The following is a 14,695-nucleotide window of genomic DNA, read 5'->3' as shown; positions in this document are numbered from 1 at the left end:
TCAGCAGATATCATTGAACAGCTTCTGAATGGACCTTGGACAATGGAAAAAGTGAACCTGTGGACCCGCAGCCTTCACTATAACCAGCTCCTGTAGGAATCTGGGATCATCTTACACGCTGCATTGTACGATGACACGCGATCCCAACGCCACCACCAGCCCGTCCTCCTTCTACAACACCATCATCTCTCCTTCTCCTTCATTGTACTTCTCTCCAAGTAGGTCAGCGATCGTACGCCGAACACGCATGTGACCCGAGCCACCGCGGCCCCGCCATCCAGGATTCCAGACACGTTTCCCATTCTTCCCAAAACAACTGCCGGGTTAATGAACACACAGCACGGCACATAACGTCCCACCAAGCATTATGGATATCCAGCACAGCTGCTGGGAAGGCTTTCATGCAGAGCCGGCTAATGTTAATCATTTCCCACAGTGTCATTAAAGGGGCAGATGGAGGCACGCGGGAGGACTCACCTCATTGGCACGGCGCTAAATGAGGCGGGAGGCAGGAAGGTGGCTGATTGGCTACCAGGAGGATTTACAGAGTATTAAGACTTAATTTCCAAATTGATGAATTTCTGTCTTAGAAAGAAAAAATCTTTTTATAATTTTGAAAGACTAAAAGTTATATATTTGTTTTATTCAAACACTTGTTATGGAAGCATCTGACTCTTTATCAGACCTCTTTGTCAAAAACAGCAGTTGTTAAATTGTAGCTTAGCAAATGGGTAGAAAAGTTCATCTTTTTAAGTTTGATAGGCTACTCGTTCGATCACGATCTTTTCTGTTGCCCTTCCAAAGCCAATAAAACAAGAGCTGCAAAGTCGGACCAACTCCATCCGTGAGTGTGGCGACAAACACAGGTACTTAAAGCCAAACCAATGATGTTTTCCGAACCCTAACACAGTGGTTTTTGTGCAGTTTTTTCATTGTCAAAAGGGCTCGTGAATTCTGAACCAATCCAGAGTCTCATTAATCAAAAACCAAAAGACATACCACTGAACACTCTGGACTGTTTGGGGCTGAAAGGTCTTAAGTGCACTCAAATATAGCACGTTAAAAATATTTTTTCAATAGATAATATTCATGAAGTTTTAAAATTAAAGAAATCTGAATCTGAATAAAGAAATTCAGGAAAAAGTATGTTCAGCGTTTGTTTTTCGGCTCTGCTGTTGGTCAAATGTTACGCTGATGACGTTCTACTTAAAGCTTGAGGCTTCGTATCGTTAACGAAGGAGGGCGGGGCCATTAGCAACAACCAATAAAAACATCCAATATCATAAACAGCACAAACATAAAAAAGACAATACAAAGAAAACTTTGGTATAAAATACTTTAATAAATAATAGGATTGTTCTAAGAACAAACAAAAAAAAAAATTCCACTAACAAACCAAGACTTTTACCAAATTTTGTACAAAATAATTACAATGTTCTGCACATTCAGCCCCTCCTGTGGGACTCACACCATGTAAAGTTTACTGACAGAATATGAATTTGGGTTTTACATGATTTGCATCAGCATTTTTTTTAAACAATAACATAAAATATTGAAAACATAATGTTCATCCACAAATAGTGACAATATCTGACTCTTTTTTTTTTTCTTTCACTACCGCTGTGGAGGTCAATGCTCAATGTTTCTCTTCTCCTGTGTGTTCTTAGTGCAGAAACAGACTCTTTACAAACACTGGACGACAACCACAACAACATCAACAACATTACAACTTGTTCCCTTCATTAGACCAGAATAGACACACGAGGAGAGGCGGGGCTGAACAGGGAAAACAATTCAGGATACACACTCATCCACTGCGAGTCCGTTCCCATTCAAACACACACCTTTTGATTCGACTGTGACGGGGAGATCAGTGTTTTGCATCACGGCACTTGAGCAGAGGTGTGTGTTGGTGTGTGTGTGTGTGTGTGTGTGCACGTGTGTGCTAAGGGGTTCGAGTGCCGTCATGAAAGCGGCTCCCGCAGCACAAGAAGGGTTTTCATTCTGCTGCCCTGCGCGGCATCTCCACTGTCAGCAGACAGTAAAATGATGGATTTATCACCGAAGTACGAGCAGGCTAAAGAGAGGCTGGCAACAGGGCTTTTGAGTTTGGACCCCTGTGACCCAGAAGTGTGTAGTGAAAATAAATCAGATGAACCTGCGATTGTTCAAGATGCAGCATGGGAGTATTTTATTTTGTGCCATTTGGAGTCCCTAATCAAGGACACATAAGAAGGTCTGATCCAAAATGTTTCTCTTGTCCATCGAAATCAAACACAGGATTTTTTTTATCTCCACCTGAGCCTACTTGTGCACAACCCTCCAAAGGCACAGCTAGCTTACTGGTAGCCTGCAGCTGCACCTCCAGACACTGATCCCGGGTGCGTAAAGACGATTAACTGACTGATAGCGGAGATGTTGGGTGTATTTTGTTTTTCAGAGATCCTTTATTGATTTGTTTGGGAAGAGGGTTTACTCGGGACAGATTTGATGAACCGAACACTAACCTGCAAAAATCAGCCAGGATAAAGGACAATGTAACATCTGTTAGGGTATAAAACCAATGAACTGTTGATCTTTGGCATGGCCGTCAATGCTGGAAAATAATGTTTAGATTGAAAGTCAAAAGTAAAAATGACTCGCTGATTTGGAGAATCGTGACACCCCCAGTACACAGCCAGGAGGATTTGAAACAGCAGCGTGAAATTTGGAGAAAGCAGAACATTTTTCAGTGGACTGAGTTAAATCATGGTTCAGAACCAGGCTTACTAAAAACAAACATTGAAAGCGATGACATTTCGACTGCTTTTTAAAGGCTTGTCCCACATTATTTGAATTAGTGTAGAAGAGCTCTTCAAAACATAAAGAGCACACAGGGACTGAAATGAATAAACATGAAATGGTTTCAGAAGGGTGACTACTGCAGGACTTGTTATTAAAAAGGTGAATCTCGCAGGCGGCCCTCAGAAACAAAATGTCACTCTTCAAGCCTCCATTGAAATGAACAGGACCGCAACACAGGAGGTTCCTGTAGTTGTAGCAGTGATTACCGAGCTGTATGAGCTCTCAGTCGGCACCGCTCGGATCCTGACAGCCTCTCACAACGACTGACAGGCCGAAACAAACAATCAGAACACATGAAGACGAACAATCATGATCTGTTTTCTGTTTAAACCGATGCTCACGATTCAGTGGGACCCTGGACACAGTCCGAAACATCTGTATAAAACATCTGTCAGAGTGTCAACAGACACTAATAAACGGAATGACATCATTAAAAAAAAACAAAAAAAAAAACAACAACCACAAAAACTTATTCTTTAGAATAACTATGATACAAAGCATCACTTAAGTTACTAAATTCAAATATACACAGCCATTTTTGTCATATTTACATATGTACAGCACAAAGAAAATAACCTTTACTGTGGTATGAAGAGTTGTTATCAGGACATCTTTCCCTTTATATGTATTTTAAATTCTGCATAAACTCTATAGGAGGAGAGAAAAGGAGAAAGAATCAGGGCTGAAGGCACTTTTCTACCAAAGCAAAATACTGAAAAATCATTGTGTAGATTCGCAGGAAGCAGTGACAATTATTTTGAAAGGGATATACGTAAGAACCTTTAAGCCTCAACACAAAATGGAAAAAAAATTATGTTTATGAATGTAAACAAAAAAACGCTCATGCCAGGTATCATACAGTGGATTCTCTGTGCCAACGTTCAAGGACTTAAATGTATATAAAATCTTTTTTTTTTTTTCAAAATGTTTTTCTTGTTTTATAAAAAGAAACATGATATGAAGACAGTGTAGAAAAGGCCCGCGGGTTTGGGCTAAGGCAGACAGGAACCGAATGCACCAAACAGTAGAAACATTGTTAACAGCTGCCAGCCGATGACGTTCAGTTAGATCTCCGAGGTCCAAAGAAAAAAAAAAAAGTAAGCGTTAGTTCTGACGTGGCAACGTGGAGAAAAGCAACAGTCTGTAAACAGAAAAAAAAAATCAGGAGAGGTGAAAAGAAAAATTCTTCTTGAAAAGTGTGACGATAAAAGTTTAAATCCAGAAAATCCAGAAGCTGTGATGTTTTATTTTCCATTCATTTTTTTTTTGTTTTTCTGCATTTTTTTTTTGTTGGTTTTTGGTAAAATAAGCCTCCGTGCTGCTGCAGGCGAAGAAGAAGTTAAATAAAGTGTGACAAACAAAAAAAAATAGAAAATTAAAGCATCTGTAATCTTCACTTTTGGTGCTTTTTAAAGTCAGTGACGTTGAAGACATCGCAGTTTGTTTCTTCCTCCTCTCGTGTTCATACATAGTGGTCTTTAACGTCCTCGCTGAGCTTGGCGGGGTTCAGGTTTTTACACCGGTTGTCTTTGGGGCTGTACGCCGTCCGGTGCGGCGCCTTGACCGGACCGCTGCGCGACGTGCAGATGACCCCTCCCTTACCCATCATCCCCCTGTCCTGCGCCCCCGCTATGGAGCACTTCTGCGGCGGACACTTCTCCCCCATGCCCATCACCCTCTCCTCGTCGTCCTCCTGCTCCGCCTCCTGCTCCCCTTCCTCCTCGCCCTCGGCCCCGTCGCACGTCCTGTCCGAGGGGCCCATCAGTTTCTTGCATTCGTACTGAATGTCTTTGTCGCGGTTGTCCTTGAGGGCGTTGCTCCGCAGCGGCTCCAGCTGGTTGTTGACCGTCGTGTCCTCGGATCGGGTCGCTCTCTCGCGCTCTTTCTTCCTCTTGCGGGTCCACCACACGCAGACGACGATGCAGAAGATCCAGAGGACGCTGAAGACGACGCACAGCACCGGGACCAGGTAACCTGAAGGAGGAAGAGGAGGAGTTAATCATTTGCTTATTTAACAAAACTGTAGGAACATGTCACCTATCGTCTCTGACAGCTATCAAACTAAAGTATCTTACCAACAGGCGGCGACTCCACCTGCGTCTCCACTTTAACCTCCACCACAGCCAGCATGACGGTGCTGTTGTGGCGTTTGGACAGTGCACTGATGATGGCGCTGGCCGCCTTCTGGATCTGTCCGCGATCGCTGTCCTTCGACCGTCCGTCCTGCTCAAAGGACTGCACACATGGAGAGAGAGAGAGAGAGAGAGAGAGAGAGACAGAGAGGAATCAGTTTGATTTGGTTCATCCTCATTACTTCATGGCCTTCAAATCTTGTTTATTAAATATACATAATCATACTTTTTAAACAAAAATTACAGCCTTTTTCCCATTTTTATACAAGATTCTGACATCCAGGGAGACAATTGTTGCAGTTATTTTTCTTAATGGTGCATAAATCTCTTTTTGTAGGAACTGTTAGGTTATATTAATGGAGCTGCCATAAAGGACCATTTATCAAAAAACCCAGAAGACAAACAAAACACAGCCGCCATGACAAGAATTACGTCGATAGAGCTGCAACAATTAGTCAATTAATCGATTAGTAGATCGGAAGAAAATTAGTTGCCAAATATTTTGACAATAGATTCACTGTTTATTACATTTTTAAGGGTATATGTCAAACATTTGCGTCTTAAATGTGAGAATTTGCTGCTTTTCTTTGTCATTTATGACAGTAAATGAAGAGTTTTGGGGGTTTTTGGACAAAAGAAGCAATTTGAGGACGTCTGGGAAAGTGCAATGAAGATTTTTTTACTTCACGTTTAAACAACAATTAAAACAAGATTCATTTTCATTAAAGGGAACCAGAATGCTCCCTTAAAACCTCTGCAAAAAAGCTAATGTTTGAGTGAAGAAGCTGACAGCACAGATTCAGTCGGTACAGTAGAGAAAAGAAAAAAAAAGTCCCATTTGCCAAACGGTCAGAGTCTCGCTGGAGGCGACGCAGGACAACAAAAAGAGAGAGAGAGAAAAAAAACCCACATTCATCCGTCAGAATAAAAGAGATTCTCAGCCTAACATCTGGCAGGCTGCGGACCCCCCCGCTGAGACCACAGAGGGTGGAGTTAATTGCCTAATAAGGTGCTGAGGGTGAGAGCGGGGGGGACGGAGGGGGATTAGCTGTGTGCTGTGCAGTTCAATTAGGACAAACAATAGAGAACAGGCCAGCTGTGCTCCCTGCTCGGCCGGGGACAAACACTCCTCTTTTCTTCTCCTCAGGAAATCAGCAGCTCATTCACACACCTCTAACCCCGCCCCCGAGGTGATTGACAGACCACATCACAGCGACACAAGGCTCAGAAATCCACCCTCAGGACTGTAAAATAATCACGATATCGCAGATGTATCGGGACGCCTCACTCTCCAGTGAACACAAACCGAACTCAGGTTCGAGGCCTCGCAGCAGAGCGGCCTGCCGATCGCTCTCAGGGTTTTACAAACACACCCGGCGACACGGAGGACCGGCCTCGCTGACATTATAAAGATTTCACCCTCACTCAGAAACGAGCGCTGACATTTCGCTGCAACACGAGTCGTCAGCGAGTGGGAGTGAGGCCTTTTTTTTTGTCATTTTCCTTATGAAAGCCTTGTTGTGGGGTTTGGGTGGATGTCAGGTTCGCCACTCCTTTTCCTGTATCTGTCGCTCTAAACAGGCCTGAAAACATCAGAGGAGCAGGAACTAATCCCCTCCATTAAGAGCTTAGAGCCCCGAAGTGACTGATTCCCCCGAGTATGGGTGGCCGAGAGAGAAAGAAGGAGGGAAGAGAGGAGACGGAAAGTAAGAGAGAGGAGGAAGAGGGGTGGAAAAGACAGTAAAGAAAAGGTTAAAGAGAAAGAGACATTACAGAAAGTATAAGAAGAAGAAGAAGAAGAAGAAGAAGAAGAGGGAGCGCAGAGGCAAAGATCAGCAAGGTGCTCCGACAGAAAAGCTAAATCTCATCCAGATGTTGTTAAAAGCTTCAAACGCCTCTCCCTCTTCCTTTCTTTTCCCTTTCTTGTTTCTTTTTTTTTTTTTTTAACTCAATGGGGAGAAACGGTTCAGATTTTAAACCGGATTCCTCTGGAAGCGATCTGCAGTGACAAATTAAGTGTGATTTTAAAAAGAGGGGGAGCGAGGTGAGAGGGAGAGAAGGCAGCAGCGTCTAAATCTGGAGGTGTGTGTTAGTTTGTGTTCACCTGAAACACCTGCACCTCTTCTTCTGCTCTCTGCTGCTGCTGCATGTGATAAAACCGTTAGCTGCTAGCTTCTGTTGAGTACGAGGGAACTACTTCAGTACATGTTTCAGGTATCTGTACTTTACTTTGTACTGTATTTATTTGACTTTCCCTCCCTACATCTGAACACAAATATCTGAAATGTCTCGTCCAAAACAGGCTGATTTCAACGTATCAGTGCACATCACGCACGGCAGACGCAGCGAGACGAAAGACGTAAGAAGACGGAGACAGACAGAAAGGGAGAAAAGGTGTGTTAGTGTCTCGTATCTGCAGTGACCTCAGCACCATTATCTCACCAATATAATACAGAGTGTGTGCGTGGACAGGTATGTGTGTGTGTTTGTGTGTAATAATCACCATGGCGACCTCCACGGCGTCACTGTTGGAGTAGGACAGGTCACAGAGGATGAGCAGCGCTCGCTCCTCGGCCAGCGTCTGAGTCACGGGGAGGTACCTCAGCTCGGAGCAGATGTTCTCTACAGTGGTGCCCTGTGACACACACACACACACACACACACACACACACACACACACACACACACACAGACAGGACAGATTAGTATCTGCACTGCTGGCGAGGAACAATCAGCTTCTAATTCCTCCTCAGTCTGTTGCAGGTGCAGCCAATCAGAGCGGCCCGGCCCAGCGGGGGACACGGTGGCTCAGATCTCAGATCTGTATCTGTGTCAGAGGAATAGATTCACTTCCATTCACAAAAGTTCAGTCAGAGCTGCCGCAGGGGGCCAGTTAAGGTTTAATGAGACGGTAGTAAACAACTATAATACCATCTGGACCGGCGGAGAGAAGACCGGAGCTTCAGAACACGTCCGCCACTTTACATGGAAGTTTATAGACTGAATTAAAAACTTAGAACCACACATGTTTTACTTGAGCACTGCAAAGTTTACACTAAACATCTCAGAGGTGCCTTGCTCAAAGGCAAAGTGGCAGCAGTGGTTCAGCGTGCAAGAAAGCATGAGTGAACCTGTTGTTTGTGGTCAGTTTTTGTAGATATTTTCATATTTTTGTGTATTAAATGAATAAATAATATAATGAAATAAACCTGTTGTCCAAAATCTATCTTTAAATTTGTTGTTTCGTCTGAAAAACAGTCAAAAACCTAAAAATATTCAAGTTACCATGATGTTAAACAGAGAAAATCAGAAGGAAAACTTGTTATTTTTGTTTAATAAATTACTTTAAACTTAGTTACTGTAAACTATAGAGCAGCATACTATAGATTAATTTCAAATATGTTAAAAGAAACAAGAACACTACTCATAAACACTAAATGAATTAAACTGTAACTGCTGATCGTTATCCAAAGTGTTGACAGATTAACGCCCCTCACCTGTGGCACTTTGTCTTTCTTGAAGATGAGCGTGATGCGAGCGCAGCTGTTGTCAAGGTAACCACTGTTGGGCTCACACTGGGTGTGCAGGGGCGTTGGGGGGTCCGGCGTCGAACACACACCCCACTGGTGGCAGGGCGGCGAGAAGCAGGTGAGGAACTGATGCTCCACACACTCGTGACCTCCGGGGCAGGGCGGAGGGTTCGCGTCCCCAGGAGGAGGCAGCGCTTTGGGGAGGAGGCAGGGCCGACGACCGCACCTCACCTGGAGGAAGACGGAGTCGGTGAGTAACTGGGTTTACTTACGAGGACAACATTTTGGTAAAGTCACAGTGTTTCCTGCGAGGCTGACCTTGGAGCAGCGAACGTATCCGTTGACACACTGGCAGGCGTTACACTCCTCCTCCCACCGGCTGCCGTGAGGAAACTGTAAGCCAGCGTGACGACACGACTTCCCGAGTCCGATGACTGGAGAGAATAAGAGAGTGGAGAACAAAAAGAAGTGGGTCAGGTGTCAATCTCACACAAGAAGAGTCATCAAGATCCCATATGAACAGCTTTTTTTGTTGTCTTCTCATTTGAATTGCCTAAATATTGATACAAAATTAAAATGTTTAAAGGGACAGTTGCACTCACACTCTTGACAGCGAGGTCCAGCGTGTCCCGGAGGACAAACGCAGCGGTAGCCGTTGATTTCGTCCATGCAGGTCGAACCTTCGGCGCAAGGAGACGACTGACACTCATCGATGTCTGGAAGAAAATTTAAACACACAGAGAATAATTAACTCCTGAGTCCTGAAGGAAACAAGCTGTGCAGGAAATTCAAGGTAATAATTATGATCTCAGAAAATACTGAGCGAAAGAGATGAACAGCAACGTCAGAAAAATGTGTTTATATCCCTCGTTATAAATAAAGTGCTCCGGACTACGTCTTGTGCCTCTTATCTAAAGTCTTGAGTAAGAAAAGGAGGGCTGCCGCACCTTTTCAGTGGCAGAACAATCTGTTTCTTCCATCTTAATTTATACATTTCACAGTCTAAGTCGTACTTGCATTGTTTTGGTTTCTCCTTCGAGTCTTTCTGAAGCTTAACTTCAGCTGAGAGAACCCTGAGCTCTGAGAGATCTGAATGTTACATTCAAGTATCTTCAATGACTGATGGAATCCAGACAATCGTTCTATAGGAGTTTGGTTCGAAACGCTTCAATTGGATAACACTCTGCTTCTGAAAAGGCTTTTCTGAAGAGATTTCTCCCAGAAGGCCGCGGGAGAGCGCACTGACCCGTCTGACGCACCTCAGCGCTGACCTCGGCTCAGCGCAGAGGGGAGAGGTTAAGACCGTCTTCCTAAAAGGCTTCCTAATCTGTCGCCCTGAAACAATCGGCTCACGCTCCCCCGCCGCGGCCTTTCACCTCTGACCCCCCGCCCACCTGACCCCTCCACACGCCCCCTCCGGTTCCCAGGGACTCACTGATGCGGCAGTCCGGTCCAGCGAATCCAGGGGCGCACTCGCAGCGAAACCAGTTCACACCGTCGACGCAGATGCCGCCGTTGTAGCTGCAGAAAGGAAAACAGAAAGATGCATGTGAAGCTGAATTCTTGGGACACACGCCCGCACGCTGAGTCCTTACATCGGAAATCTGTCTTTGCTGATATAATTGAGTCTGGCAGCTGATTTTGGTTTCAGTTCATGTCAGTTGAAACCATCAACCTGGCTTCTCCCGATAAAAAGTTAAAGTCAGTCACTCATTTACTGGATTCCTTAAAGGATCAGTTCACCCTAAAATGAAAATCCAGTCATTATCTACTGACCACGCCGGTGAAAAGTCAGGTGAAGTCTCATAGCTGTTACTGTGAGCAGATAATGACTGACTTTTCTTTTTTGAGTGAACTGTTCCTTTAAGCCAATGTCCTGTAGAAATTCAGTAGAAATTAAAACCTTTAACCGCATGATGAAGACATACAGTCGACTGTAGTAACTCCTTAAAAGGAGAACATGTGCAATCGGTTATTTCCCCAAAGTTTCACGTGAGGATCAAACACCACAAATGAATCAACAGAACTTCCTTTTTCTCAATGACTGAGATCTTATTTCATAATAATTCCAGAGAATTTCAAATATATGAGGAGATAAAAAAAAAGGAAGGTATTTAACATTCATGCCAGCTGTGTTTCTTCATCTCACTGGTATCATGACCACAGCAGGTCCTGACCAAGTCCATCTATCAACATGAAACTTCAAAGGTTTATTACTTACATTAAGACAATTATGTTTTGTATCACAAGTGTCTGAACTTGTATGTTTAAATATGAAAATAAGCATTAAACAATTGAAATGTTGAAACATACATTTCCAGAACAAAAGGTTTTTTTACAGAGCGATATCTCTTTTTAACAATATATAAATCAGAAAAAATGTGTCAAAACCCATAAAACAAGTCAAATTTCGCCATGTTTTTAAAAAATTGAAATAAAATGTCCGATACTGTAAATCAGGCTGTGAATGAGATATGAACAAACTCCTCTGTAAAACCCTTCAGAATATAGACAGGGATAAAACTGGAAAGTGAGGTGTACGTAAGCTGCTGAAGTACAGATTTACGGCTCAGACTATGAAGAAAAAATTGAGAAAACATCCTTTAAAAAACTGCCTGATCTAAAGTAAAACACCTAAATGTGTATTTCTAACATTTTCTTTCCACTAGTCTGACAGAAAACACGTCATGGAAGCAAAATAACTAAAAATCTCAATTGAACCAGTGCATTAAAAATGTGTTTTCAAGCCTTTAAGTGTTCTTCACCAATCAACAGCAAACCAAAACTTTGTCTCATTTTCTGCAGAGCTTCAGACAAACTCTCAGACTTTTTCCCCCCACAGAGTTTCCAGAGACTCTGAGTGTCAGCAGGCTGAAGCTGATCCCTGATCAATGTCCAGACTTCATATGTAAATCCCTGCTGACCACATACTGAGCCCCCCGACCCCCCCAACACCTCCACTCCTCACAGCTACCCCCAGGTCGAGGCCAGTGAATGGTGAGAGGGGGCGTCTCTTCACACACTCCTGCCCCCCTCTCCCTTCCAAGACCAAAACCACCACTAATCCACCTGTCAGTCATTGTAGGGGAAGGTGAGGAGGAGAGAAGGGGGGAGGAAGAGGGAGGCTTTTGTCCGCGGTGGCGTCTCTGATCCAGAGAAGCTGTCAGGAGTCTGTGATTTCTCTTTACTTGTGTGTTTTTCTGCTAATTTTGTCGATAAAATGCCAAAAAAAGGCAAAAAAAGGCATCGTAACTTCCTAAAACTTAAGTTAATGTCTTGTGTTGTCTGATGAACAGTCCAAAACCCAGACAAAAAATCAAAAACACATGGAAAAGAGGTATGCAACCAAAAAAACCAAGATTCAGACACTCAAACACACATACAGTATAGTCAGAATTTCAGACTACCCCACTCACACCTCAGCTTCCACTAATTTAATCAGAAAATCCAGAGCATAAAATTAGATTTGTGTGATCAGAGAAAGGTGAGAGTCGTTGTGAAACCCTGTAGCTGCTCCAACTCTCTCTTTCATTTTCTCAAATAGAAACAAAGCACCTGAGGTGGTTGGAGTTTCTCCAGTGAAGGTGAGGATCAAAGTTGCCGCGCTTGGCGCTGAAAAAGAGTCGCTAGAATTTAGGGCTGCAGTCCAGACCACCTTAGTCGGATTAATTCCCTAGATCAAGTGAAGTCAAGTTTAACTAATAATTGGATGTCAGAGAAAATTAAGTCATCTTCGACAGCAGAACAGGCAATAAAAACGGCTGTGTGCAAGTGCAGGGAGAAGCAGTAAAAGAGGTGAAGATCAACAGGGCAATAAGAGGTTTGACACCAGAAACAGGTGAAATCCCAGAAACAGTTCAAATGATCCAATCACAGACAAACAATCAAAAAAATAAAACTTTAAAATGTTGTGAAGCCCTGCCAAACTATGACAATCACAGCTTTCAAAAACCGTTCGTCTGACGTCTTTTGAACCAGCACTGGACTCTGTACACAGCCATGAAAACCATCAATCAGTCGCAGCAAAAAAGAAGAAAACTTGCATTTATGCTGAAAATGTTCGGCATGATAATGAAAAGAAGTCTTACCAGGGATGTGGATTGCAGTCATCGACATCTGCAAGAGACAAATGAAGGACAGAATCAGCAACTTTCAAATTTCAATCCCCGCTGTGTCGGATCAAAGTCCTTCATTCAAACCCAACTTTAATGGATACTGTGCCAAATTCGTAACGCTCACACGACTCTTTCCCATCTCTATCATCCATCCTTCATAACATGAACATGACATAAGCGCTAACAATGACGTACTCTGTGCACAGGTGGGTCCCTCCCAGCCGTCCTTGCAGATGCAGGTGAAGGCGTCTCCTCCTCCGACACACGTCCCTCCATTCTCACACGGACCCGAGTCACATGTGCTGTTCTTGGCTATAAAACAAAAAAATCCTTTAAATGTCAGAGCTGCTCCTCAGCCTGTGATCACAGCCGCAACGACTTAACATCAAATTGTATCGTTACACAATTGATCCAGGGCCATAACAGCTTAATTAGAGTGCAGCGAGTGCCTGACCTGTGTTGCAGGTGCTGCCACCCCAGCCCGAGGGGCAGCTACACAGAAAGGAGTCTCCGTGGTCGTAACACGTCCCTCCATTACTGCAGGTAGAGGAGTCGCACTGGCTCTCACCTGAACAGAGAAAAAAACAGATCTTTCTCAAACATTTGACTCCATGCCAGGGTTCAGTAGCGATTAATTCAGCTCCAAAGCTCAGTTCAGAGACGCCGTCAGAGGGTGAAACAAGCCTGCACAGCAGCCAGTGAAGGCATCGTGCCTCAGAAGGAAGATTAAGAGGCTGAGGTAGTTACAGAATATAAGACCTGACATGTAGGAGAACATGGAAACTGAAGACAATGGTGCCATTCATAACAGCTGCATGAGCTCTACTTGAATTTTCACTCTAACTAACCTAACTCAAAATAATCCCTTCGTTTCTATTAACATTAAATTGAATAATGCATTTTCTATTGCAATTCATCTTATGACCAGTCATGGGGCTGGAACACATGGATATTTCCTGATTTTCTCGTAACAATCTCTGACACAGATACATGTTATCTTACGTGAGTGGCAGGTCTTTCCCTTCCAGTTGTCGACACAGTTGCAATAGAAGTCGTTAAGCAGGTCGACACATTGGCCTCCGTTCTGACAGGGGTTTCTGTTGCACTCATTCACATCTGGAACAAAATCAAACAATAAGTCCGTGCAGTTTTTTGAGTTATCGAAAAGTTTTCTTGACCTCAACTACAGTGGTAAAATTTCAACTTGTTATTAGGATGTCATTAAGGTTTAGGGAGTTTAACTTGTTTATAAAGTAAGCTAACGGCTAACTACAGCTAGCTGATGTAAGTTAATTTAGCGATGGAGCTGGTGGCCCTAGTAACTGACTCAGCCCACAGGTGCTAGGTGCCAAACCAAGCAAGAAAAATGTGTTATTTCCTGTCTTCAAACTGTTCTCCATTGGTCAGAGTGCTCTGTCCTGGTATTTGGAATAGTTTTATAAACCAAGCATATCAAATGTTTCATATACATCACAAGTGTATAGACATATTTGGAGTTTACATTCTATTAAAAAGTGGTTGATGTTTATCCAACCGTTCAACCAATCTGTTCTGCTTTTGCATGACTTTTAGTAATTATGCAATATAAGTAATCGTGTCATCTGCAAATGTGCACACAGACAACGAATATTGTACCGTATTTGCTGGCATATGCTGCTCACAAAACAGATTTAGAGCCAGTCAGCTGGCTAAATTGCCACATTTTTCTGCTTGCTTTGATCACCAAAACAAATCCTCCATTGTTTTGTCTTCTAGAGATTCTCAGACTAATGATCATTCCTTTGTTACTGTAAGATACGTGACTCACAGGCAGCATGACTTATTAAGGCTCTTCCCTAAACTTGTAACTTGTGCTGTTGCTCACATCGATCCCAAAAACCCAGTTCTTTCAGACACTCACACCCACACAATTACACACTCATACTTACCAACATCACACAGACTGCCCTCCCAGCCGTTTGGGCAGAAACACTGGAAGGAATTGATGCCGTCAATGCAAGTGCCTCCGTTCTTACAGGGCGATGACGCGCAGTCATTAATGTCTGCAGGAAGAGGGAGGAGACATTTTTACACA

The 14,695-nt window shown here is 43.4% G+C and overlaps 1 protein-coding gene across 1 annotated transcript in view; it reads right to left on the bottom strand.

The window, feature by feature from the left end:
- Positions 1–1,322: 1,322 nt before the first annotated feature.
- The window catches only part of LOC141011047 (protein jagged-2-like), a 51,292-nt gene continuing 37,919 nt past the window's right edge, over positions 1,323–14,695 (bottom strand). The window contains exons 15-26 of the mRNA XM_073484253.1: positions 14,550–14,663; positions 13,624–13,737; positions 13,076–13,189; positions 12,817–12,933; positions 12,595–12,622; positions 9,942–10,027; positions 9,109–9,222; positions 8,825–8,940; positions 8,474–8,737; positions 7,480–7,611; positions 4,920–5,079; positions 1,323–4,818 (exon numbers count right to left, since the gene is read on the bottom strand). Coding sequence (XP_073340354.1) covers positions 4,307–4,818; positions 4,920–5,079; positions 7,480–7,611; positions 8,474–8,737; positions 8,825–8,940; positions 9,109–9,222; positions 9,942–10,027; positions 12,595–12,622; positions 12,817–12,933; positions 13,076–13,189; positions 13,624–13,737; positions 14,550–14,663 — 1,871 coding nt within the window. The 3' untranslated portion in view covers positions 1,323–4,306. The remainder of the gene's footprint in view (positions 4,819–4,919; positions 5,080–7,479; positions 7,612–8,473; positions 8,738–8,824; positions 8,941–9,108; positions 9,223–9,941; positions 10,028–12,594; positions 12,623–12,816; positions 12,934–13,075; positions 13,190–13,623; positions 13,738–14,549; positions 14,664–14,695) is intronic.

This window comes from Pagrus major, chromosome 16 (assembly GCF_040436345.1).
Source record: "Pagrus major chromosome 16, Pma_NU_1.0".
Taxonomy (NCBI): Eukaryota; Metazoa; Chordata; class Actinopteri; order Spariformes; family Sparidae; genus Pagrus; species Pagrus major.
Note: the sequence above shows the minus strand (reverse complement) of the source record. Positions and strands in the feature narration are given on the sequence as shown.